The 26,449-nt window shown below is 38.0% G+C and overlaps 1 protein-coding gene across 1 annotated transcript in view; it reads left to right on the top strand.

Annotated features, from left to right (window-relative positions):
- The window catches only part of ANO3 (anoctamin 3), a 215,042-nt gene extending 189,289 nt beyond the window's left edge, over positions 1-25,753 (top strand). The window contains exons 15-27 of the mRNA XM_075501427.1: positions 10,550-10,632; positions 11,582-11,722; positions 12,088-12,252; positions 13,591-13,627; positions 15,626-15,737; positions 16,995-17,052; positions 18,549-18,646; positions 20,085-20,230; positions 20,337-20,489; positions 21,199-21,346; positions 23,201-23,281; positions 24,160-24,265; positions 25,038-25,753. Of these exons, the coding sequence (XP_075357542.1) occupies positions 10,550-10,632; positions 11,582-11,722; positions 12,088-12,252; positions 13,591-13,627; positions 15,626-15,737; positions 16,995-17,052; positions 18,549-18,646; positions 20,085-20,230; positions 20,337-20,489; positions 21,199-21,346; positions 23,201-23,281; positions 24,160-24,265; positions 25,038-25,220 (1,511 nt within the window). The 3' untranslated portion in view covers positions 25,221-25,753. The remainder of the gene's footprint in view (positions 1-10,549; positions 10,633-11,581; positions 11,723-12,087; positions 12,253-13,590; positions 13,628-15,625; positions 15,738-16,994; positions 17,053-18,548; positions 18,647-20,084; positions 20,231-20,336; positions 20,490-21,198; positions 21,347-23,200; positions 23,282-24,159; positions 24,266-25,037) is intronic.
- Positions 25,754-26,449: the final 696 nt, after the last annotated feature.

Genomic DNA, 26,449 nt, shown 5'->3' on the forward strand with positions numbered 1-26,449 from the left:
AGTCTCAGTAGTTTACCACATGCCGATGCTGAAAACTTTACATTCCTGGGTCTTAATGACTTAAAGAGTGACCTAATACAACACTGATGATCAGCAAAAGGTTTTTGCACAAGAAAATTCTACGTTTCTGTAAACGGGCCTCATAGTCATTGGGGAATAATTCAAAACCACTTTGCTGTAGAATGAGGTAATGATACATGCTTGAATGGCATGCTTGAGGCAACATTTTCTGGGCAGGCAGCAATTCCAAGAGCATGCTAAAGAGTTATGCTCCATTGCGAAGAAATGGAATTGTTACAATTAGCCCTGGAAGTTGATGGATAATGTTTTGTGAACCTAAGCAATGAGTGTCATATGAATGCTGCCAGGAGCAAATTGAAAACTAAATCACTCTAGGGAGTATGGATGATGCTGAATTTGTGTGGAAACTTCTCCTCCTATAGGAAACTGGAAGCTGTATATTATGCATTAATTTTTCAAATGTTAGATTGAGAAGGATGAGAAAAACTCATCTTGAAGTCACTTGCTTGTAGCAGGTATGCTGTTCAGTAAATCCATTGGGTTTTGACAGAGTGTGTGTGTTTTTCTAAGTATGAGACAGGTTGAGATCATGCAGGTTTTAACTCCCACACATAACGTCTCATCTGACAGCACAATAAAAAGTATAGGTAAGTTACATCTTCAGCATCATTAATTAACTAGGTGTCCATGTATGTGGGTACTTTACCATCTGAAGAAAGGAGATGTGCAACTGAAAAAAGTATTTCTTTCATATTCAGCCTCCCCTCCTACTGTCTTGTACTTTGTCCTGTGGGTGGGGGTTTTTGGTGTTGTTTATGTTTTGGTTTGGGTTTGTTCTTTTGGGGTTTTTTTTGCCACTTAATTGTGCATTTTCCCCAGGTTAGGTTCTTTGTATGTAAAACCGTCAGAGCGATGGAAAGTGCACGTACAATAACAGTAGATAGCAGTCAGCTATGGGTAACGTTATATCAATGGGTAGATGATAATTAAATATCATGTCATTGTACCTCATTTTGGCTTTATTCTTATTGCTTTTGTGGTCTGTTCTTACATGTTCTCTGTGTTTAGTGGTTAGAAGGTGGTACCATTACTTGAAACATATGTATTTATAAAATACCATTTAATCTGCCTACTAATGTATGTTCCGCTTCTCCACAGTGCTCATTTCCCAAGTTAAGGTCAGCTATGTGGCAGGAAGGACCTCTGCTCAGAAAACATTTGTAACTTATTTAACAAAAAATAGAAAAGAGAACTTCTGCTTGAGGGATCAGTTAAAGCAAGGATAACCACTCTGACCCCAAACGAGCAAGCCAAAGAAAACCCCTTTGGAGTTCAATTATCGACTCCAATTATGTTTACAATTTGAATTATAGGCCTTCAGATGACTATGAAATGCTGTGCAATCTGAACATTAGATTTCTATTTGATAGTACTAATAATAGCTGCAAAATAGTGAAGGAAAAAACCCTTGTATTTTACGAAGTTTCAAACACATGCTTTCATTTTAACAGTATGATTGTTTTAATTCAGTGGCATGGTCTTTCTTTCCGTGTATTAATAGTCATATTAGTGAACAAAGTGGATTTGATCGTACCGTTTATTATCCCTTTGCTGTAACTAAACTATGTAGGGAAATTATGCTCAGTTCCCTTTAACTGTAATTTTCATTTGCAGAGTAGTGTACGAAGGAGTCAATATCCTTGCTGAACAAATTCGTCGTCATTTTTTCTGGTTGGCTTACTTCTGTGATCTTCTTGATGGGGGACCATAGAGAAGAAACCTCCTTGCTTTGAAGGTTGTGTACTGTAGTTCTCAGGCTGTAATGAACTGCTTCCTGGAAGCCCTTTTGTGTGTAATAATTAGCTCATCTTTTTCTAGTGCAACATTAATGTTCATACAGTTTAAAAAAAACATTGAAGTTCTTCAAAGATGCTCGTTGCCTTTAGAGCCTAATATGCAAATAGTGCTATTGCAGTAAAACAGCGGTGCTATAGATTAGCCAAAGCTTGCAGAAGAGCCCAAACTTTAAATTAGCTAGTCAAGTAAGTGTTTCAGGAAGCTATGAACAGATTATTAATGAAAAAAAAAAAAGGTCTTGTCCTTTGATTCACTGGGATTCACGTTACTCAGTACCAGCTCAGTGGAAATCAGTGCAGTAGGCATAGCCTGCTGTCTACTGATGTGAATAGAAACGACATCAGTATGGGATTAGGCTGCAGTTCAGTTACCTAGATTAGCTCTACCTTTTTTTAGCATGAAGAATGAGTTTTTTACATAGGATGGTCACCACCATGTTTTTTCAGTGGATTTTGCACTCTGCATTGGTTTGTGCTGCTAGAGTCAAATTTCATCTGAGACCTATGACAGCTGGGTAGAAAACTCCAGAAAGGGGAAGGCTAAAATTTCTCCTTCAGCGTATGGCTTTATGAAGAGACTTAGTGGTCGGGAATGAAGAGACGTAGTGGTTGAGGAATTCACCAAGATGTGAGTGCAATTTCCTGTAAAAATGGCCCTCCAGTGTGAACCTGAGTATGCACTGATTGTATTTATACTGGAAAATGTGTAGCCCAGTTGCAAGAGATCTGTAGAGGTGCTGAGGACTTGATACCCACTCTTCACACATTTCTGGAGGGGTTTACTCTGAACTTGCCACAGTCTTCCCTTTGACTGAGCACCCGTTAAAGAGCTGGCCTATGTTGGGCTACTTCTGGAGCACATCACTTAATTTAATGACAGGAGTGCCCAGTGGTGTAAGCCAACGGGCAACAAGCAGAGATGATCAGAAGACTTCAAAAGCACACTCTTGATGTGGATTAAAATGCTAATGTAGGCACAGCCACGTTGAGGAGGCTGTGGTTCTATATCATACAGACTATTTTAATTGAAGTAAATTGAAAAAAGGTTACAAGAATCCTTGTCAGTCTGTTATTAGTAAAGATTAAAGTTGCTTTACAGCAGAAAGTATTCAATATGAAGCTACTGGTGTACATACGTGTACATCTGCACACCTACATTCTGGGTGAAGCCCTGGCCCCGTTCAAGTCAACCTCCCCTGGGTCTGTGGACTTCACCGTGAAGGTTGCATTGATATTGCGTCTAGCGTTGTGTTTTACTCACACTGCTCAGATTTGTGCTGAATATTTCTGCAACACAGAGAAAAAAACTCCTAATAAATTCTTAGATGGCGATTTTCATATAAATGTATATCCAGTGGTATATTAAGTATTTAAAAATAGATTTTCAGCATAACGTAGTTGCAACATGTATTTCCTGAACACAACCCAGCACCTGCCCGTGATAGCTGTAATGTCTGCAAAACCTCTGCAACTGTCAAGAAAGTAATCATTTCAACTTCTTTTTATGGATAGATAATACAATCTTCAGCACTATAATTCAAAGGGCATTCTTTTCCATGTCAATAAATTGAACTTTGCACCGTTTCCCTGCCTTTCTAATCATGATTAGAAAGTACTTTAATTGGAGCAGTAAACAGTGGCACAACAAGCAAATTATTAATGGTACTTCTTTGTTTCTTGTGGTCTGGAGGAACATGTTCATATTTGCAGAGCTTTCATACTTACTATGCTTTTTAAGCCTCATAAAGCACATTATTTTTCCCTTTACATCAGTGATCCAAAAATAGACGGAACAAATATAAAGCAAGTTATAGAGAGTTTATCTTCTAGAATTCAGAAAGAAACAATAGCAAATGATGGACCCAGAAACGTATTGGATTTTGCTCCTGTGGTTCTTCACTCTAAGATTCGGATTGCTCTCCAAGGATGAGATACTTCTAAATTTAACGAGCAATGAATATTAAATTTTCAAGCTTAAATGTATTTTATTTTTTGTTCTGAGAAAATAATTTGTAAGTTTTTAGTGAATTATAAAGAGGAATATAAATAAGGAGCATAAATAACCAACAAAGAAAAGTATGAATTTGAGTGAAATACTGTCATCGTTTATGGTTGCTACTTCTCTGCCTTAATGTTTGAATCACAAAATGGGGGGTTTCTTGCAATTATTTTCTCAGGAATACACTCTAAGTAGAATTTGCAAACAGCACTGATTGCCTTCCTGAACCCTATATAAAACAACACTGCAATTATTAATCAGATCCACTAATAAGCATTAAAAACACCTCAGACTTACCTTTGAGCTCTACAAAATATGCAAGAACCTGTTGAAACGCTGCTCTGGCGCAGAGTGCAATTAGCCTGGTGGAAGAGGGGAGCGCAGGTACAATAAATGTGGCAGTGTGACGCTGGTCAGGAACGTGCCGTACGGACGAGGTGAGCTGGGGCAGCCCTTCGCTGCGCGCAGCGGCGCGTCCGGGAACCAGCCTGACCGCCTTCGCTGCTGTCGTGACCGAGCTCTGTCATTACAGAGTCCACAGAAATTGCAGTATTTATGGTAAAGTGGGTAGGCAGTGCTTATTGCCTAATCCTTTGAAAGTCTTTGAACTGGTATTTCAGGAGGGTGACTGTTTTCTGTAAACTATAGAAACTGTTGTTCCGTGTACTATGCAACTATTAATTTAACAAAAGATAGCTTTTTATCATCGCGGGGTTTCTGACGGTACACTTTGTGAGATGAAAACTGGTAAAGGCGTGTCTTCTACAAAATAAAGCAGCAAAATGAGTTCTGTTAAGAAAAACATGCTGCTAGAAATGGGTCTGATCCTATGGCCAAATATGTTCACAGTTGCAATAATTTAAGGTAATTAAATCCAAATTTTCTGAATTTATTAGTTGTCATTAGTTTTTACTTTGGAATACATGAACACCTAGGGATCTGAATGTTACAACTCTTACTCCTCACTTTAGGTTTTATATAAACAATCCTGGATTAAAGTAAGAATGAGGAAGCCAGGCATATCATATGTAACTTTTCATATGCTGATATAGTCAACCTGTGATTTTTTTTTTTTTCTTTAAGTATATTTATTCTAGGCAGGTATGTGGTGAAGAGCGACTCAGAAATGTTTCAGTATTGTGTGACTGTTTGAGTGGAATGCTATGATGTTGTTATCTGTTTCCACTTTAAATTTTTAAGGAATCAAGTGCAAAACTATTTCATAACTTATCGTTGAGATAAGTATTGAGGATATGGCATATACAGGAGGTGTTTATGTGGGAGCAACTAGTGGTGTTTTCTTGAAAATACTTCAGCGGACAAGTGGAAGGTTTTCTGTGAGATGGATCAAGCTCTGCCCTTTCCAATATCCCTTTTGGGGAAGTAAATGATTTGTGTAGGGTGGTCTGTGAGAGGAGGGAGGACAGTCTCATACTGTGGGTTTGGTTTTCTTTGGAATCCAGCATTCTCTGCAGTGTGTATCAACAAGGTTCCAACTCGTATTTGTTGCTGTGTCTGGGCGGACATGCATCTAACAGATCGATCACGAGATCTGAAAACAAGCACTGCAAATTTGTGTCCAAATTTGGATCCTATGCAGCGTTAACCAAATGACAAGTGATATACTAGGGTCACCAGTATACTTCACACCAGCGTGCACACATTATGGTGCTGAGAAGCCTTTCTGATAGTTTTTTAAAAAGAAAGGTTATTTGAATAGATATATAATATTTGAAAATAGCGAGACCTTAAATATATAGGCTGCAATTCTGTTAAAGGGTATCTGTTACAGTGGCATGAGAGTCGTACCACTCTGGTGCTGCCCTCGGCCTCAGCACAGGGCTTGGGAAGGTGCATGCTCTCTCTTTTATTTATTAGCAGTTTCATTCATCTGTTAGGAAAAGTAAAACCTGTTTACCTGAGTGCCTTAACGCCTAGTGGAAGATGCTGTGTTTGTGACTCGGTTCTTAGCTAAGCGCGGTGCCAGGCCGCTGGTGCCGAGTGCTGGCCCGCTCTTGCTGGAAGGCACAACCTCCAGCAGTGAGCCCGACTGCAAGCGGAGTCGGAGCTGAGCCCATATGGAGGCAAGGTGGTTCCCAGTACTCCAGGAGCGGGCGATGAGACTAAGCTGTCGTTCAGCTATAGCCTGGATTTATTAAGCAGCAGTTTCAATTCTGAGGAGTCTGTCTCAGCGTAGGTGTGGTGCCAAATCTGTAGGACTGTTTTCATTGCATGGCTGTCCTGTGACGGAGTCCGACTGAATAAAACTGAAAAAGTAATTGAGCAGCGTATTCAGAAGGGGCCTGGCTGGCCATGGCCAAACTCTGCAGAGAGGCAGTGGAGACAGTCCCCGAGCTCCTTACTGAAAATCCTCTTGGCAATAATTTTTTAGGGAAATAAACACGCCATTCATTTTGACACAGTGACTCCCATAAAAGATTCAGGAGAGATGTGCTCACATGATAGTCTTGGGTTCTCTTGGTTTTGTTTGGGTTTCTTTCTTTCTCTGCCCTCTTCTTTCCTTCCATAGCATTTAACAGCAGTCATTCATCATTTCTTCTCCTTGACAATGTCAAACTTTTGTTATACTTAAGATTGCATTAACACACAATCAGTCTTTCCTGTCTTAACCATCAAACATCACCCTACTTGTCTTCTGAAGGTTAAGAACTGTGTGAAGCACATGCCTAGAGATTTTAGTTCTTCATCAGTATGAGTACTGGCAGTGTAAGGGCAGTAAACATAAGGTAACTTAAATAAGAATTGAAAGAAACTTTTGGAAGTGTACAAAGGGCAGAACTGCAGATTGTATTGCAGAGCACTGAATAACGGATCCCTGAGTGAGTGGGTCTGTACCAAAATGCTGGACAAAAAAAAGGAATTACATCATCTATTATGGGATTTAAAATTCAGAATGGCAGTTGGAGCTATAAAATGGGAAGCAACGTGCCCTGGAAAAAGCAGGGGAGGCACCAGAGACTGTTTTCTGTAGGAAGCCAGAGGCTTGTGTGTGACCCTCTAAACTGTATATTATCCAGAACTCTTGAGCAGCAGGATTAGGCAGAAGGAAACTGCCAGGTCAAAGCAGTGTTAGAATATGAATGTTCTCGTCTTGATGTTCAAATGGTTGGATTAGTCAGCTATTGTATGTCTTGTTTTTCTACAGAAGTAATTGATAAAAGTCAAGGCTTAGCATTTTCAGAGCTGGGAGGTGAGGGTGAGAGATGAGTCAGTAAGAAGCGCCTAGCAACTGGGACCGGAGGGGCTTTGCTTCATGGAGAGACGGGTGGCGTTACCAGTGTGATCGAGTCGAATAAAGGCAAGCCAGGACGGTTCCAGGCTTTCTGTAGAACTGGACAAACACTTGAATTTCAAAATTCTGATGGTTTTTTGCTGTCATTTAGACTGGAAGTTTACACCACAAGAGAAGTTTTGTGAATTATTTTTTTTTCCAACATGCTTTTTCTTTTTTATATATATGTATAGTTTTTGACGCTGTTTTCTCAGTAGCCTTATAGCACAGCAAAATTACCATGAATTCTCTTCTACTGTGTGAAAAAGAGTATTGCAGCGTTTTTTAAGAGCTCGGGTGAGTCTGGAAAAGGTGCTTTAGTTGGCAGGTATAGTTAGCGATTGGGCCTCAGTTGCTTCATCTAGATGGATGATTTTCTTGATTGTTGCATTATCAAATGCTTCGTGTACATAAGTAACATAAAAGACATAATTTATTATCATTATTCATATTATACTAGAGCCTATTATTCATGCTATACCAGAGCCTGAAAACTCTAAGTTAGAGACAGATCTTGATTTAAAGAATAAGCAAGTTATCCCAAATCTTAGGGGACAGACAGAATGAAATAAATAGCATTATAAGATTAGTGTATATTCAACTGAGGACACCATTTGTCCACAGTCTAGTATTACTTCTAGACCACAACTGCCTCATTTTATGTCCAGAACTTCAACGGATATTTACACAAGCTGAAATACTCCCAGTCCAAAAAAGTTGCACGTACTTTAATAGTCCCCCCCTTCCTCATTCTTTTCTTCAGTAATGGCACTGGGGGAAGAAAAAGCCACGAATTCAATTGCTTGGTTTCAGTTTCTCAGACTCAGGTATTTTAAGTCAGTGGGATTTAAAATTCATTATTTTATTCCTGATAACTGGGCCACTTGCTTAATTTCTATTACCTTTGAGTGTAACTAAGTTATTTCATTTGTGCAATTACAGACATACCACCTTTGGCACAGGCCTAGTGGATATCTTAGACGTGCTTCCTAGAGCAGCCTGACACGCAGAGGAACACCCAACACTGTGTTTTGCAGAATGTGTTGTATTTCTCCTGCCTATTTCATAGAATCATTAAAGTTGGAAAAGACCTCTAAGATCATCTAGTCCAACTGTCAACCCAACACCTCCATGCCTACTAAACCATGTCCCCAAGTGCCACATCTACACATGTTTTGAACTCCTCCAGGGATGATGACTCCACCACTTCTCTGGGCAGCCTGTTCCAATTCTTGACCACCCTTTCAGTAAAGAATTTTTTCCTAATACCCAATCTAAACCTCCCCTGGTGCAACTTGAGGCCATTTCCTCTCGTTCTATCATTTGTTACTTGGGAGAAGAGACCGACCCCCACCTCTCTACAACCTCCTTTCAGGTAGCTGCAGAGAGCGATAAGGTCTCCCCTCAGCCTCCTTTTCTCCAGGCTAAACAACCCCAGTTCCCTCAGCTGCTCCTCATAAGACTTCTGCTCCAGACCCTTCCCCAGCTTCGTTGCCCTTCTCTGGACACGCTCCAGCCCCTCAATGTCTCTTGTAGTGAGGGGCCCAACACTGAACACAGCATTCGAGGTGCGGCCTCACCAGTGCCGAGTACAGGGGCACGATCACTGCCCTAGTCCTGCTGGCCACGCTATTTCTGATACAAGCCAGGGTGCCATTGGCCTTCTTGGCCACCTGGGCACACTGCTGGCTCATATTCAGGCAGCTGTCAACCAACACCCCCAGGTCCTTCTCTGCCAGGCAGCTTTCCAGCCACTCTTCCCCAAGCCTGTAGCGTTGCATGGGGTTGCTGTGGCCCAAGTGCAGGACCTTGCACTTGGCCTTGTTGAACCCCACACAATTGGCCTAGGCCCATGGATCCAGCCTGTCCAGGTCCCTCTGCAGAGCCTTCCTACCCTCGAGCAGATCAACACTCCCACCCAACTTGGTGTCATCTGCAAACTTACTGAGGGTGCACTCGATCCCCTCGTCCAGATCATTGATAAAGATATTAAACAAGACTGGCCCCAAAACTGAGCCCTGGGGAACACCACTTGTGACCAGCCACCAACTGGATTTAACTCCGTTTGGTCACATAAGAAAAGTATTGTTTGTTTTGTGTATAGCACGGGCTTACATTGCTCCTGAGTCTTCACATGTCAGGAAGGGATTTCTCTTTGCAAGCTGGTGTCTTCTGTAACATTTCTGAGTCTCGTGCTGCACTGGCTGTGATAGCACTTCCAATGACAGTGAGAAAAGATTGTTTCACCCTCGGATTACTCAAGTGCAAACCCCACTGCTGCTTAAATAGGAGAGCTGTGTGCTGTTCTTGTTAGGAGCATCTGAAACTTAAATGAAATCCGTGGTGAAGACAAGATCCATGCTTGGAAGAATAAAAGAACGTACTACCGAGAAATAATATTCAGGGACAAGTTCCTTTCATTCAGCCATCTATTATTTATGTGTAGTGGTATGGTGAACTTCTGCTAACTTCTAGTCATTGTGCTTTAATATAGTATATGGATAAATCATATATATATATGTATATATAAAATTATGATAGCTATATATAATATATATAAACCCAATAAGATGTTAAACATAATACAGAAATATAGAAAAAGGTAGGAATGTGAGACCATCCTATTCAGTTTGAGCTAGAAATCCTCCTTCTGAGCAGTTGGCTTGCCGGAAGAAAGCCAATTTTCTCACTCCATATTTGAAATCACTGTTTTCCAGGGAACAGTTGGACAATCCCACATTTTGTCAGGAATCCCACCAAAAAAAGAAGCAAACTATAGTGTTTGGGAAACTTGGATTTATTTATTGGTTGTAATTATTTTTGTAGGACCTACTGAAAACACTAAGTACATGGAGAATCTGATTATGATCTCACACATAGATTAGAAATAATTGTTTAAAGAAATATTTTAGTAGTGAAGCTACTCGAGTATAAAACTGGTATAGCTGGGAAAGAAGTGAGGTTGTCTTGATTCAAACTGAATAGAATGAGATCATAATTTAGCTCTTTATTAAAAGATACCATTGTGCCTGCGTATCCTTGTTTCTTGAAACAAAGATTTTAAACCATATATGTTTTGAATAAAATTAAAAGCAAAATGATGATCTAAAAGGGATGGCAGTGTCTCATATTGACAGGTATCTATCTCTGTACAGATATAGCAGACAGCAAAAAAAAATGATTCTTAGATAAACATCGTAAAATAGCGTCCTGATTTTAACGGTGATTATCCTGAAGTTACTTAGAGTTTTCAGATTCTATGGGAGAAACAGCCAGGAAGTGGCTAATGACAGTTGTCATGTTACGTATTGCTGATTTTCTTGAGATCTGCATGGCTTTTTTCTTTCTTTTCCATAATTAAAATGCAGTTGATTTCCACAGCTACAGTCTTTCTAGAGTTTTGGAAGAGACGGAGAGCTGTATTAACCTATGACTGGGACCTCATAGACTGGGAAGATGAAGAGGTAAGACTAAACAGAAGTAAACCTGTAAATCTTGCTATCAGCATGATTTAAGTGTAAATATTAATACATATTGTACGCCAGTAATCCGAATTTGTCACTTAGATTATATTTGTATTTATAACACTAGTTGCAGAATAAACAAGTATACTTGAGGCTCTACAAGGATACTTTGCCTTCTGCAACTAGCATTATAATGCCAAATATAATTCTACATTTATTAAAAGTATCCTTTGAAAAATTGAGTGGAAATACTGCCCGTACAGAAGACAGGAGCTACTACTGATGTCAGCACAGATGCCTTTCGATTCTACGGTTTCTTGTACTGGAAATTCCTAATCCTGCCTAAAAACGGGACCAAGACAAGCAAAGGGACAGAAACTAGATTTTATGTCCTTCTGAGAGGCATAACTTATCTTTCAACATTCTGCTATCAGCATCAGCAATAATAAAATGATTTTATTACTTTACTTCATAAATCACTAGTGAACATAGCTGTAATTTAACTATATTGGTGATTTAACTGCAGTCTAAGCCAACAGAGACTTTACCATTACTTGCTTTATAGCTTTCCGTAGATGCGTAGATACAAGCTGGTGGCTTTTAATAAATAGTTTCGTATCACAAAAAGCACCATCATAACTGGCATTAATTTATAGTTTTCTTATCAATTTCTGCAGAGAAACTAGTGTTTAAGTCAGCATTATGACCCACAATCCTTTTAATAGCCTCACATAGTGGAGAAGGCTCTTACGGTTTCTGTTCTTTGTTGGTCTCTGGCTCTGTTTCCAAGGATTTTCAAAAGAGCCAATTATTTGGATATTTGAGTTGGAGCATTATAAAAAAGCATTTGTATCAATATAAATTTCCTACTTTATAGCACATATGTCTGATTTTTGATACCTCAGTGAAATAAGTAGTACCACAAATGGCATCTACCCTGTCATTCCAGGAAGAGCTGCGCCCCCAGTTTGAAGCGAAATATTCCCAAGTGGAAAGAGTAAATCCCATCACAGGAAAACCTGAACCTTTTCAGCCTTTCCCTGATAAGCTCAGTCGACTGATGGTGTCTGTCTCGGGAATATTCTTCATGGTAATGCTTAATAATATTGGAATTATTGTAGCCTTTAATGTTATTCTGATGTAAATAGTAACAGAAGTCACGAGTGCATTCATTCAGATCAGTGGATCTACATAATATAGGCAAAACTGATTGTCTCAGTCTCACTGCTTGTTTATGGATCTCTTTCTTTTAAAAGATGCAATATAGTTATATTGTAAAAGAACAGTAAAGAAATGTTTTAACGGATCAATCTAGTGTTTTCATTCTCTCAAAGTCTGCTCACCAAAACAAATGACAATCTTTAAAACACTTGTTAATTTAATAATTCAGTGGACGTTACATCAAACATGATTTATTTTGTTCTAATGTCTCTATTCATAAATACTTGCCTGTAGATTTCACTGGTCCTCACTGCGGTGTTTGCAGTTGTGGTGTATCGTCTGGTAGCCATGGAACAGTTTGCTTCTTTCAAGTGGTATTTCATCAAGAAGTATTGGCAGTTTGCAACATCTGGCACTGGAGTCTGTATCAATTTTATGATCATCATGTCACTCAATGTTGTAAGTCTTCTGTTCTTTTAAAGGAGGGACTAATTTAAAAGAGTAATTTTTACAAGGTTACTGAGTTTACTGTATATCAGATATAGACATGTTCTTGCTTATTCATATAGCAGTGCCTGAAGCTAGTATTTCAGGGGTTTTTCCTCTTCTAAGACTATGTTTGCCAATGTTTTTCTCTAATGCCTACTTACTTTGTCACTACACATCTTTGCTTATGTCACCAAGTCACAGTGATACAGAATACTGCTTTCTACATTTGCATTTTTGTTTTTTACATTACCTTTTACAATACATCTCTAAATGGAACTACATTATTTTCTTGGCTGAGAATTTTCTTTCTGTTTTTTTTTTAATTGATAACTTTGAATTCTTCCCTTTCTTATTTAAAATGCAGCTGTGATATCAGTGTTGCACAGTCCTTGAATCACTGTGATACGTGATTTCAGTTTAAGCTTTTCCTGTCATGTAACAGCACAGGTTTAATCATTTGCTGTGGTAGCGCAATATACGTTGATATAAACTCTATTCCTTCAACTGCAATATTATTTATCATTTTTCTATTCCCATGCAGGCACAAACAGATAAAAAGGAATAATAGCACAGCAAACAATGGCTTTTAACTCTGTTAAGGAGATTGTGCACTCGCTGCAATAAGAAAGCATTCTTCAAAACACTGTCATTTATTTATTTCTCTTATTATATATGATAATTCTAAGTCATAAAAAGTACATTCAAGTGAAGAAGCACACCAAAGCTATTGAAAATAACTTGCTATTAATAGTGAATACTCAAGGAAATATTTTTCAGAGTTTGTAACTACCTTGGGCTAAGTGTCATTTAAAATAAAGACTGGAGATTGTCAATATATAGACAGATAAGGAAGTTTTCGGTAGGAGGCTGGTATCCTCACCAGTATGCACATTCATGCAAAGGAAAATTACATGGTGTAAAGGCTTTTGCCTACTTTTAGATCACATAGGTTTGTTCCTGAAATTAGAGGGTAAGGGTCTAACTGTTCATTAAGAGAACCGTTGATGTCTGAACACTTCTCTTGATCTATTGGCTCTTGATTTAACTTTATTGTATGTTTAATGTATATACTTACATACATACATTTACATGGATGAAGAGAATGGGACTAAAGTAGTTCAATGAACTCTTTATAGGAAACTGTACATCCACATGTAGCTATGACATTGTCCTCCCTTCTCTGTCCGGATACCTTGATGCTGTAGGGCAACAGAACACCTATGCTTTTGATGCTTGTTTTCATTCTGGATTTGACATCACAACAGACACGATGTGCTGTACTTACACCATCTCTTATTTCTGTTTTAGGTGTATGAAAAGGTTGCCTATCTCCTGACAGACTTAGGTATGTAGGTCTTTACTAGCGGTATGGTTCTTGCTAGCTGTGGCATATACCTTTATATTTCCATAAAATAGGGGTTTGAAAACTTCATCTATGCATAGTACAATTCTGGTGTTTCCCTAAGCAAGTGGGAAATATCAGGGAAAGGAATGATATGATTATTTCACTAGGGAAATAATAGAAAAGAAAGGAATTTATTCTTCTACTTTTTTTTTATGTATTATAGTATAAATTGAAAAAACTGTCATCTTATAATGGAACAAGAGTCAAAACATATTCTTTCTTAGAATGCTAGAACAATTTTTTTTCCATTTTTCCCAAATGCTTGGTTATTTTTTTTACAATTTTTTAATTTGAACTTTCGTATGGAAAAAATGGTTTAACATAAAATTACATTGTCCAAGATAAAAATGTTAAGTCATAAATTTTAAAGTAGCTCTACGTCTGTCACATTAAAAATTTATACTGAAGCCTCCAGTTGTGATTCAGTCATAAAGGTAAAGCTTTCGAGCTTATAGAAAACGAGAAGGCATTTAAGATCTCATGCTATGTGGATATGTTACCTTTTAGTGTTTCTTCTTACATGCTCTCTTTTAGCTCATGTCAAAACATGCAGTTGATCTTGTCGTAGTTTAAAAGCAAGCTCGCTGCTTAAATGTAACAGCTCCCTCTTCTGGTTAAAGTATTGAAGAGCATGCATTAAACAAGATGCTCATAACTTTATAGTGTTTCAGATAACAGGCAGTTGAACAGGTTAGAAGGATTCAGAATGTGTAGTCAATTTATTCAAATTATCAAAATATTTTAAAACATTTGTTCAGATCACACTGATTTATATTCCTACTTCACTTTTAAAATATATTATAATGTTACAGACCAGGGAATGGGAAAGAAAATAATCATTTCATTTAAGTATACAAGCTGATTTTTCCCAAAATACATGAAAGAATTTAAAAAAAAAAAAAAAAAGAAAGGCTTCTTGAATTAAGCATGATGGAGCATCAGGTATTTGAGCTAGGTAGCTCACTCCGCTTCCTAAGGTGTTTTACATCAAAGAGAAGGATGACATCTTAAATTCTGGGAACAAGTGTCCAAAGTAATTAAGTAGTACAAATTTGAACTGAAAAATCCAGGCAGTTTAGACTTCCAACTCATATATGTGCTTTAAAACTTTTCTCATTGTACTATATTCTAAGTTTGATACATCCATCACAGAAATTTGAAATTTTTACCAAAAAAAAAAAAATTTTAATCATTATCACTGAGTTCTAATTCAGACATAAATAATGTTCTACAAACTGTAAGGAAAAACATCCAAGGCAGTGCAGACCCACACAGAATACTTGTAGCCCTACTACACATTTCTACATTTCTTTCCAAAAAATCCCAAAGAAGGACCGCCATCCTTTCCTTGTTGAATTGGAAACTGTTTAACACTTCACAAGCATTATAATAGGGAAGGCTTGAGGATGAAGCAGTGGTCTTACAGAAGTATTTAGAAGGCGAGACGCTTGAGTGAGAAACCAACTGGCTGCTGGCTGACTCTCTTCCCTCTGCTTCCCTCGACAGCCCCTGTCCATTGCTCTGCTCGTGCCAAGTGTTTTTGCTTTTTGATTGGGTTTTTTTTGTTGTGTTGGGGTTTGTTTTTTGTTTTTCTAATCAAGATGCCTGTGGCCTTAAAATTAAAGATTCACACTGAATTCAGAACTTTTTCATGGAAATGGAACAAGTATCTGCCCATAGAGTTGTGACCTATTCTGTACCAAGGGGCTTTTATCTCCTGTTTCCACATGGAACCAACGTAGTCTGAGTTGGGGCAATGGTTTTGTGACCTGCAGACCGAACACTTCAAGAAAAAAAAAAAATAATAATTGCAACCTGATGGGATACCATGACTTGAAACCATCGCTTGTTTTGTTAGTGTTGATTGATCTGTGAGCAAAGTTAAGCATAACTCGATTTCATTTCTGTTTATATAATGTATATTGTATCTTTCCGCAGAGCACCCTAGAACAGAATCTGAATGGGAAAACAGCTTCGCCTTGAAAATGTTCCTCTTCCAGTTTGTCAACTTGAACAGCTCCATCTTTTACATTGCCTTTTTTCTTGGCAGGTAAGTTATCTTTGCTAACTGTTCTTAAAGGAAAACTCGCACAGAAGTTGTAATCCTTGCTAATTTTATAGGTTTGAAGAAAATATGCTGACAGTTCAAATTGTAAGATTTAGATGGCAATCAGTTTCTGAGGATAATTAATAATACTAAATTAATATTTTTAACCGTACATGAGGGTTGAACCCTTGAAATATTTACTCATGAAACTAGACAGTAAAAAGTCTACTTTTTAAGTAGGTCTATGTATGTGACTTTCCTACTAAATGAGAATTCAGAACCTTTGAAAATACAACCTCTTCCTAAATGTGGGTCTGTGTTTAGCCCTGTGCTAATAGGCTTTATTCATTTTTTTCTTGTTTATTCCCCTTTGGTTACATTTCCCAGGATCCATTTCTATAAATAGTAAATATTGTCTGGCAGGCCTTATACAAGAGTAGGAGGCAGAAATTCTGGCTCCAATTTTTGTGTGTATCTTTAGCTCAGAACATGAGATGCTGGACAGGTCTAACCTTGCTTCATCTTCAGTTTCGTTATGGATCACACTTATCATTCCTGCAGAACCCACAGAGAATTTCAGAGTACCTTCTATAAGATTTTATAATATAATTTCAGTTCAAGATTGTTTGGGAAAAAAAAAACCAACTCCTCTATTAAAGACTGTTGGTAATATCAGCTTGTTACATCCAGCGATGCATTTGCCATACAGTTTCTAAACTTCTTTGTATCTTGCTATCTCCTGTGTCTAGTAGGACCAGGCATGGGGTTTTTTTCTTTCTCATCTATAACTTTCACTGAGGTCATTAAGAATTTTGCTTCCATTCGTTGTACAAGAATCCGTCAGATCTGTAAAAAGCATTTAGTTATGATGGGTTTGGAAGTGATTTTATGCTTGTATGTCTGAGGGTGCAATCCAGTGCACACTTCACGTGGACCAGCAGATCCCTGTGCTGCAGTAAATTCCTATGTATTGCAATGGCTTATCTTCTTAGAAGTAGATTATAGAGTCTGAATATCTAACATCTAAAACCTCTGAAGCTAGGATTTTTGTTCTGGACATAATAAAAGCTTAGGATCGCTTGCAAAATGATGGTCCTTGTTTGCATTCTGAAACTTCCATATCCTCCAGATACCAGATTTAAGCCTGTGTGATTTAATCTGTTTATATTTCATGAGTTTTCTCAGTGGATGTTGTGAAATAACTACTGATACAGGGTGTTCTTGGAATGTCCACTGAGAAACAGAAATCTTATTTTCCAGATTTGCAGGCCGCCCGGGAAAGTACAACAAGCTTTTTAACAGATGGAGACTGGAAGAGGTAAGTAATTGTATTTTGTATTCCTGTGAAATTTCCATGAGTAAAAAGGAAATGGCTGAAGGACATGAATTATGTCCAGTTTGAAAGATTTATTATTCCATCTAAGTGCAGTAAACTCTTATTTATAGCAAAGGATAGGAAACAGGAGGTGTGTTTTTCCTTCTGCATTCTCCACTGTGCTGAGTGACTCTGCCCGAGATGTGCAGTTTTTTCTGCCTCTTTCTTTGGGAGAAGGAAACGGTGATGGTCCCTTACCTCACAGGCACTACTAAGTCCTATACGATTGGAATCTCCTGGGCATGTGGATTTTTTGGATGGAGGACATAAATATAATGTCATTTGCTTTTTTCTCAGCTTCTTAAGTTTCTGCCAGCACAGGAAAGACATGGACCTGTTGGAGTGGGTCCAGAGGAGGGCCACAAAAATGATCAGAGGGATGGAGCACCTCTCCTATGAAGAAAGGCTGAGAGAGTTGGGGTTGTTCAGCCTGGAGAAGAGAAGGCTGTGAGGAGACCTTACTGCAGCCTTTCAGTACTTAAAGGGGGCTTATAAGAAAGATGGGGACAAACTTTTTAGCAGAGCCTGTTGCGATAGGACAAGGGGTAATGGTTTTAAACTAAAAGAGGGTAGATTCAGACTAGATATAAGGAAGAAATTTTGTACGACAAGGGTGGTGAAACACTGGCACAGGTTGCCCAGAGAGGTGGTAGATGCCCCATCCCTGGAAACATTCAGGGTCAGGTTGGACGGGGCTCTGAGCAACCTGATCGAGTTGAAGATGTCCCTGCTCATTGCGGGGGAGTTGGACTAGATGATCTTTGGAGGTCCCTTCCAACCCAAACTATTCTATGATCCTATGATTTAAAAGAAGAAAAACAGTATTCTCAAAATTTAGCTTAAAAATGTGTTAGAATTGCACCTCCCTGGATATCACTAGCATGCTGAAGTTATCTCTTATCTCTGAAAAACAGGGTTCTTCTGTTGAACCTTGGTAGCCACAGAGTAAAATACCATAACTTTGTAGTCCATGGTCGAAAAAAAGTTTCTGTAATTACTAAACATTTTAATATGGCAATTTATATAGTTAAGGTACCGGTACCAGAGATTCAGCTACTAAGTCTCTGTTCGGACTTAGGATATTACAAATAAAACATTGCTCCATTCTTTTGAAATGAATGTGTATGTATTGGTCTAAGAGAAATGGACTATATCATTTATCATACATCTAGCACACATACCCTTAGCTTAGGTAATGCGATCTAGTTCTCCAAGAAATAATATTTCTAAAGGTTGTTCAACTGTGTTAATATTTCTGTGTCTGTGTAACAAGTCTGTGTTAATATTTCTGTTATTAATATTTCTTTTAATATTTCTGTAGCTGGAGGTTAGTGTTTTTCACCGTACATATTTGAATATTTTTCATTCACCCTCTGAACAAATAAAAATGAAAGGAATTCTCTGATTTTAGCTATTGATCTTTTTCCATTTCATTTCAGTGTCATCCTAGTGGCTGTTTAATAGATCTGTGTTTGCAAATGGGAGTTATTATGGTTTTAAAACAAATGTGGAACAACTTCATGGAACTAGGCTATCCGTAAGTTCAGACGTTAAAATTTGTTTTACAAATAGTGATTACATATTAGTATGATTCAGTGTACGAATATTTTTGTGTTTGGAGAATGTTTTCACTTTTTGCATCTCACATACTGTAACTTTATTCCCAAGGAAAGCATTAACTGCTGCTCTACCATAAAGCTTCTCAGGGTATGTTAACCATCTAAATCGGTTATTGTGATTTCGTTTTCCATAATACAAACAGAGCTGTTCAGCTACTGAAGAGAGTAATGGGCTAAGAGTCTTACAGTTCTCTTGAAACTGGAAGAATATGTTTTCAGTAAAAGCACGCTCATCAAATATTAACTTAATCAAAGTCTCAACCTTGAAAATATGTCAGAAAGGGTTATGCTCACAGTGTGCAATCGTTCTGCAAAGGAGGGGCACTGCACTGTATTGTTGCGAGACGTGGATTTCTGAAAAGAAGAAACCTGCTTGAAGTATGAGGCTTCCTGTCTTCTCAGCCCAGCGGCATCTTAACTCTGTCTAGAATTTATTTTAGAACATGCTTATATTCCTTTACGGAAAGCAGTGTTTTGTTTTGACAAAACCATTGTTTGCAACTGAGGCAACAGTTGTTTGCTCTTTCAGTAGCAAGAGAGATCAAGAGCTAAACACTAAATTAGCTTGAGAAAAAATAGCAGCCTGTTAATAAAAATACTTATAAGAAAATTATTTCCCATCTTCAGTCTCTTTTCAGTAATAACTAGAATCAAACAATAGTCTTTAATTGCCACCTGTGTCAGTACTGGATAATATTTTTCATTAGCAGAACACTTTAATTTGTGAGACTGTTACCTACTTAATATTTATAACTACTTTGTGAAAAGACCTCTGCACAGCTTTATGAAAAAGTCCTAAATATTTGCAGCTTCAGCAACACCTTTTTAGACACTTTTTCCTGCTTCAAGAAAAAAATACTCTGTAGAGCATCTAGATCTTTTTTATTCAAAAATAGTAGATGTATTCTACTATTCAATATATTCTAGTATCATAGAGTTCTTACTGAGCTCCACTTATTTGGTTTGTCTTTTACAGGATTAAAAACAAAGCATTATTTACTTTTTTAATGCTCTCGCTATGCATGGGGTTTTTTCCTGTTCTTTTTTTATTTAGGCATGCAGGTAAATCCTACAAAAAAAGTCTATGCAGGTCAATTCCATATTCTGAAAAGCTTATTTGCACAATGCCTAACATGCTACATTAAAGACATAATTAAAATCGTAATGCAGAATTTTGAGAACTTTTGGAAGTTCTTTGAATTGTATCTTATATGATATTGTAAATATTGCCAGAAAATACCTAAGTAAACGTTCAGGTGCTATTCAAAATAGGCCTACTTACTTCAAAACAATACCAGCAAGTTTTGTAAATTACTGAGCAAGTGCAGTCAATAATGCTCTGTTTATCTAATAAAGTTTATTACAGAATTGGTGGTCACGACGCAAAATGAAGAGAGGAGGGCAATTAATGGAGCATAAAATTTCTCTACCTCAGTGGGAAAAAGATTGGAATCTGCAGCCGATGAATCTCCATGGTTTAATGGACGAATATTTAGAGATGGGTGAGCAAATTTAGGGAGGTGTCAGTTTTCTTAAGAAACTGGAACTATGTTGCACGTTAAAAGATCTTTTGGATTTCCATTTCTAACCATAGAAACGTCTGTCTAGTTTTACAGTTTGGCTTTACCACCATCTTCGTTGCTGCCTTCCCACTGGCACCTCTCCTGGCATTGCTTAACAACATCATAGAAATAAGGTTAGATGCGTACAAGTTTGTCACTCAGTGGCGAAGACCTATGCCTGCAAGAGCAACAGATATAGGTGAGAGAACCTAATGACTGTCACTGTCAGGTACCACCTCTTTGTGTTTCCTTCTTTAATGCAGCTTAACCCTTGAAATATTTCATGCGTCGAGCGAAATTAATGTAACCTACGAATGTAGGTTACATTTACGAGTGTAAAACGAATGTAACCTACAGATCTCAATGACAACTCTCCTGTTAAGCAACAAAAGGATACTCGGGTGCTTAGCTAAGAGGACTCCTCAAATTTGCTTTCCATTTCCAATAAGGGATCATAATAGTTGGAATTTTGAAAACAGGCTAAATAGTATTTTAAGCTTCTGATTTGTGGAACTCTAGGTCTCAAATGCTGTCCAAAATCAATTATTTAGAAATTAAATATAAGGACTAAATTCACTTTTGGTTTAAAACTGAATTAAATAAAGATAAGAAATCTCTTTTCAAAATCTTCTATTTGGCCTTTATAACCACAGATTATGGTTATACCTTTGTTGGTTGGACTTGATGACCTTAAAGGTCTTTTCCAACCTAAACGATTCTATGATTCTATGACATGGCTTAATCTTGACTAGCTTTTCTGACTGAATAATTCTTTCTCAATAAGAAAGGAAAACTGTATGACTGACAATGACTTTAATACCACTAGCATGACTTCAAAATGACTTAAAGTCTGACTTAATATGACTGTAAAAAACTAATGACTTTGTTGTCATTTCTCTTGTTTCTAGGTATCTGGTATGGGATTCTGGAAGGAATTGGAGTCCTGGCTGTCATCACCAATGCCTTTGTTATTGCCATTACTTCCGATTACATTCCACGTTTTGTCTATGCATACAAATATGGTCCCTGTACAGATCAAGGGTACAGACAAGAAAAGTAATTAAGATATTCTTTATATATACATGTATATTTCAGCGGAAGCACACTTTTGCTGCTGTCTTTCCATGTTAACATACTTAACATATATCAGTAACATTTTACCTTTTACATCTGTGCAAAACTTCACAGATGTTAAGTGCAAGTAACTAGGCCATTCCAGAGAGTTTGCAAACTAACTCCACAGTTATCTAAGTGGAAAATCATCGTCTTCCCTTCTGAATGCAAACAACAAAGTTCAGTGTACATCGTAGCAGCTTTCAGGCTTTCTCTAGATAAGCTTTTCTTCTCTGCAATAGCTCTGGACTGCCTTCTACCACTACGCTCCCACACACATATATATGCTCCCGAACCCTCTTTTACCCTAAGCCTCATTCACCCTCAAACCTCCTTGCCCGTTTCTCTTCAGAAATGCTTGCAGCCAAGCTCCAGCAAGGTTGGCCTTGCTAACTCCATATATAGTGTATCTTAGCTTCAAGCAAGGTATCTTGCTTATCTTTGCACCACCGGGCCAGTTTCCTGCACTTCTCTCCCGACACTTACCGATGTCTCTGAACTGTGGGTCCACCGTGCTCCGTCTACATTTCCCACTGTCTGTCATGGCCTTTTACATGATCTGAACAGATCACAGTGCTCATGGGCATCCTCTCTTTCATTTGGACACCAGTGCCCTACAGGTGTCTTTGGAGGGTGGCTTTGGAGGGTTTTTTTTGGTCCTTCTTTTTAATATGGGAATCAGGGTTACCTCGAGAAAAGGAAGCATCACTTTGCTAATACTATAGCACATCTCACAAGCACAGCTTAACCTTCGTTATTGCACAGGAGGAAGGATAAGAGGGAAAGCATCGAGGCTTGTCCAGCAAGCCAGTACCACTGCATTCACAGACTGTGCCTCAGCTCAAACTGCAGGGCTCTGTCCTTCCTTCCCTCGTTGCTCCATCTCTAATGATTGAAAACAGAGATTTACTCCTCCTGTGCTGTCACAGGAAGAGAGAATTTAAGAGCAAAAAGAATGAGGCAGGATAGGATGAAAAGAGACAATAGCAGAAAAACGTTAGTGCTTAATGTGCAGTATCCATTTAATAGAGAACTATGTAATTCTATTTCTTCTTTTGCCACTAGTGATTTGAGGTGTCACAGCAAACCTGAAGGTTCAGGAGGTATAATAGGATCCCTGATGCATCTCTTTTTAAATGTTCTTTGCCTTTCAGAAGGCCCTTTGTTAAATTACAGGACAGATATCCAAGAAGATGGGATGTCTTACGTGTCTGTGGTTTTCCAGGACCAGACAAAAATTTCACTCCTACAGTCATAATTCAATGTATTTATGTGATTTCTGTCATTAATACTAATAAATTTTTGCCCTTAAGATGGCTGTTTGGTATATATGCACTGTTCCTTTTACTGTTGCTGAAAATTCTTCTTTGATTCAACTCGTAAAACCTGACATTTTTTGGTATAAGCTGCATGATTGGTGGCAGATTCTGCAAGGGTGTTAAATTATTCTCCTCTCTGCCTCTCTAGCCATCTTTCTAAGTTCAGTAATTTTAGGAGACAGTGAAGAGCACTGTAGCAACAATTTTTGGTTTATATCTGCTGGTAGATAAGAAGCAAAACCATGAAAATTCCTGAAAATAGATTTTTAAACAGTGTTATCCCTGAAACAGATGTTATTTGTTTCTTTACAATAAAACTTTGCTTCTCTGCTTAACATTTTAAAATTGCTTTTGTCCTAGTAAGCAAATAAGATAGTACGCTCACAATATGCGATAGCAGAATATGTTTATGTGCAGTATCTATGCTATACAACCACTTTATGAAGAAAGTCCTGACCCTATGTTTTTTTCCTTTCAGGTGCTTAAAAGGATATGTCAACAGCAGTTTATCAGTATTTGATTTGAGTGAACTTGGGATGGGATACTCAGGATACTGCCGGTATGTTTCGATGTTCTCCCCTCTTGTAATACAGGCATAGACATTAATACAGACATTAAATAGAAAGCCAGTGCTTAAATTACTGGCAGGATAGTTTCTTTTTTGCCTGTAAAAGCATTGGAGTTCAAGTTTGTTCAACATGGAAGTCTTGGGTGCAAACACTGTGTGGTAGGATGCAATACTAACACACTGGAAACCTGTGTTCTGAGTTTTTCCAGGACTCTTGCAAGCCATATCTTTTCATGCCTCTATGAATTATTTCATTTTGAAGTTACCCCAGCTGCCAAGAAGGGTAAAAATTCTCATTTCAGTTTTGTTAAGCATTCTGAGGTCTATTAAGTAACATACACAATTAAAATTTTTGTTGTGGCTCTAACCCAGGTCAAGATCCCAAACAGTTATGCAAGATGAATACAAGAAATTCAGCATAAAAATTAAATACGACATTGCATGAGTGCATTCCTTCTGGTTTCGGATTTAGTTTTACAGTGAGAGTTAGCTTGAATTGACTAAAAAGTTACAGAATCATGTTGCATTTATGCAAACTTTGTCTGGAGAAGCTCAAATGCTTACGAGCAAAGACAAGAACCAATTTAGAGTAAACACACTTGAACTTAACACTCCAAGAGGTCAGCTTTGTAACAACAAAAGAAATTGCTCTGTATTTCTGGAAGCAAAAAGTGCCATCTTATAAGCAGCCCTATTTAATTGCCTGTATTGTGGATTATTCATCTCCTTTTCTGTGTAATTCCTCCTGAAGTATGCTTTCACTTCAGTTTCTCTCCTTTTCGGCAGATCTGGGATAAACTAGAGAGCTCTTCACCGTGTTCAGGTTTTTGAGCACAGGCTAACTTACTGGCTTTTTCCTCGCTTTACAGGTATAGAGATTACAGAGCCCCACCATGGAGTTCAACTCCATATGAATTCACTTTGCAGTTCTGGCACGTCCTGGCAGCGCGGCTGGCCTTCATCATAGTATTTGAGGTTAGTCATGGAAAGGAACAATTCCTTTCTACCTCTTTAAAGTCGGAGTTGATTTTTTTACAGTAGTCCCATAAATACATTGTCAGTATCATCAAGTGCTTGTTCATCACAGTCAAGAGAGAGAAAAAAAATATCACCCTCCCCAAACTGTTGTCAATCAGCTGCTTCAAACTGAATTGACAGAGCATGCACAGATTTTGGAGTCCCTCCAAAATCGTATTTCCTTAACAGTCGTCTTATACATCATGTTGGTTCCCAACCAGATCTTTCATGTTTTATGGAAAAAGAAGAAATTCAACTTATGTGTACATTAAGCACAGTTATTACAAGTTAAAATCTGTGTCAGGAAAATGATGCATGATTCTAGCCTAATATAAAAATAGAAATGTGTGTTCTGACTTTGAAGAATGTATTACATGCTGTCCAGGAATCTGGTTACTTACTTCAATTACAAGCTCTTAAAAAAGACTGCTAGGTAGAGTTTGCTATTGTTATTCAGACTAGCATATCCTGCAGTCACATCTTCATTTAGGTCACTAGCTATACCCTTAGTTTTACTTTTCAGAAGACTTCAGCATTTTCACATTTCTGATAGGCTGCTCTTTTACTCCCATATGCGTGTGTGTGTATATTAAAAAAAAACAAAGGAGTTGCTTTTCAGTCATGAATTGAACCTCAGTTCCAGTTTTGCCACAGACTTTTAGGCTCTAAAATGTGGTCCTAGAAATGAATATTTATACATCTTTGAAGCAATTATTTTTGTTCTTTTCAGCACCTTGTTTTTGGAATAAAGTCTTTCATTGCCTACCTGATTCCAGACATGCCCAAAGACTTGTGCGACAGAATGAGGAGAGAGAAATACTTAGTCCAGGAAATGATGTATGAGGCTGAACTGGAGCATTTGCAGAGAGAAAGGAAAAAGAATGGGAAACAGTATCACCATGAATGGCCTTAGTCACTACCACGCTGCAACAAAACCACTGTTTGGAAATTGAAGAGTGCAGTTACAAAATGAAGTTGGAGTCTGGCATCAGTGTGTGAGATTCACGGTGTATATATGTTCTTGCTGGGCAATGCAGTTACAGGCTTTGGTGGGAACTGGAAAGCAGATGCTTCCGATGAAGAAAATGAAAAGCCTTACCTGTAACTGGTCTGTGGTGAGCACCGAGGAGACCTGGCACTCAGGAATGTGCGTACAGATCAAAAATTTCTACACTCTGGTTTAAAAAAAGGCAATGAATTTTCATGCTGTTCATGAAGATACCAACAGCGTAATGAAAATAAAAAATTACCTGTGAACTTATACAGCACGGGCATGACTAAAACCAACTTACGTGATATCCACTACTTCTGCAGCTTCTGATTGCTCAGCTCCATCTGTAATGCCTCTGAAGAAAAGAGCAATTGTTGCCTTTGTGGCCATAACTTGATATAAATGATCTTTCAGGCTTACTGTTTTGTCAGGTTTGTCCTAGTCTCTTGTTGAGATTGTGGATGTGGTCCTACCCTAAAAAAGGGGTCTATGGCTGCTTAATATATACTATGCAGTTTAAGATTTGCACATCAGTGTCATTAATTTATCCTTCTAGTTGAAAACCAAAAATTCTAAATTCGAGGAGAAAAGAGCAGCGCTAAGAGAACGCGTCGCATTGCCCACATTGCAGCTAGATTTGAAAAAGACATGGCTGTTGAATTGTCTTTCCACTTTCACGTGCAGAAGGGCCACCTCCACACGCTTCCAGGATGAAAGAACTGTCATTTTCATGCTCTGACGTAGCATGCAGATGTCTAACTGTGTTACTGTTCCCTTTGACCTCTCTGGGCAATGATTCCATGACAGAATGCTAACTTGAAATATTCTCATACAGTGACTTCGTCCTGAATATACAATTAACTCTTTATAGTATGCAAGCTTATGCAGATATATATCAGACATACAGTATAACATTGTGACTTGCTTGTTCAGGGAAGGAGAAGCAGAGCACTTTATAACAATGCTCTTCTTATTGTAATAGTAAATGTTCCAGTAATGTGCACTTCTTTTATGGGCCTAAATAAGTCAAAGCATGGGAGTTAGATACAGGCAGATATGTATACAGATTGTATATAAATGCACACACACAGAGTGGTTACTTTTAGATTTTTTTATTATTATTTGTATGCCTTCTTACAGTTTTGGGGGGC

This window comes from Mycteria americana, chromosome 5, assembly GCF_035582795.1.
Source record: "Mycteria americana isolate JAX WOST 10 ecotype Jacksonville Zoo and Gardens chromosome 5, USCA_MyAme_1.0, whole genome shotgun sequence".
NCBI lineage: Eukaryota > Metazoa > Chordata > Aves > Ciconiiformes > Ciconiidae > Mycteria > Mycteria americana.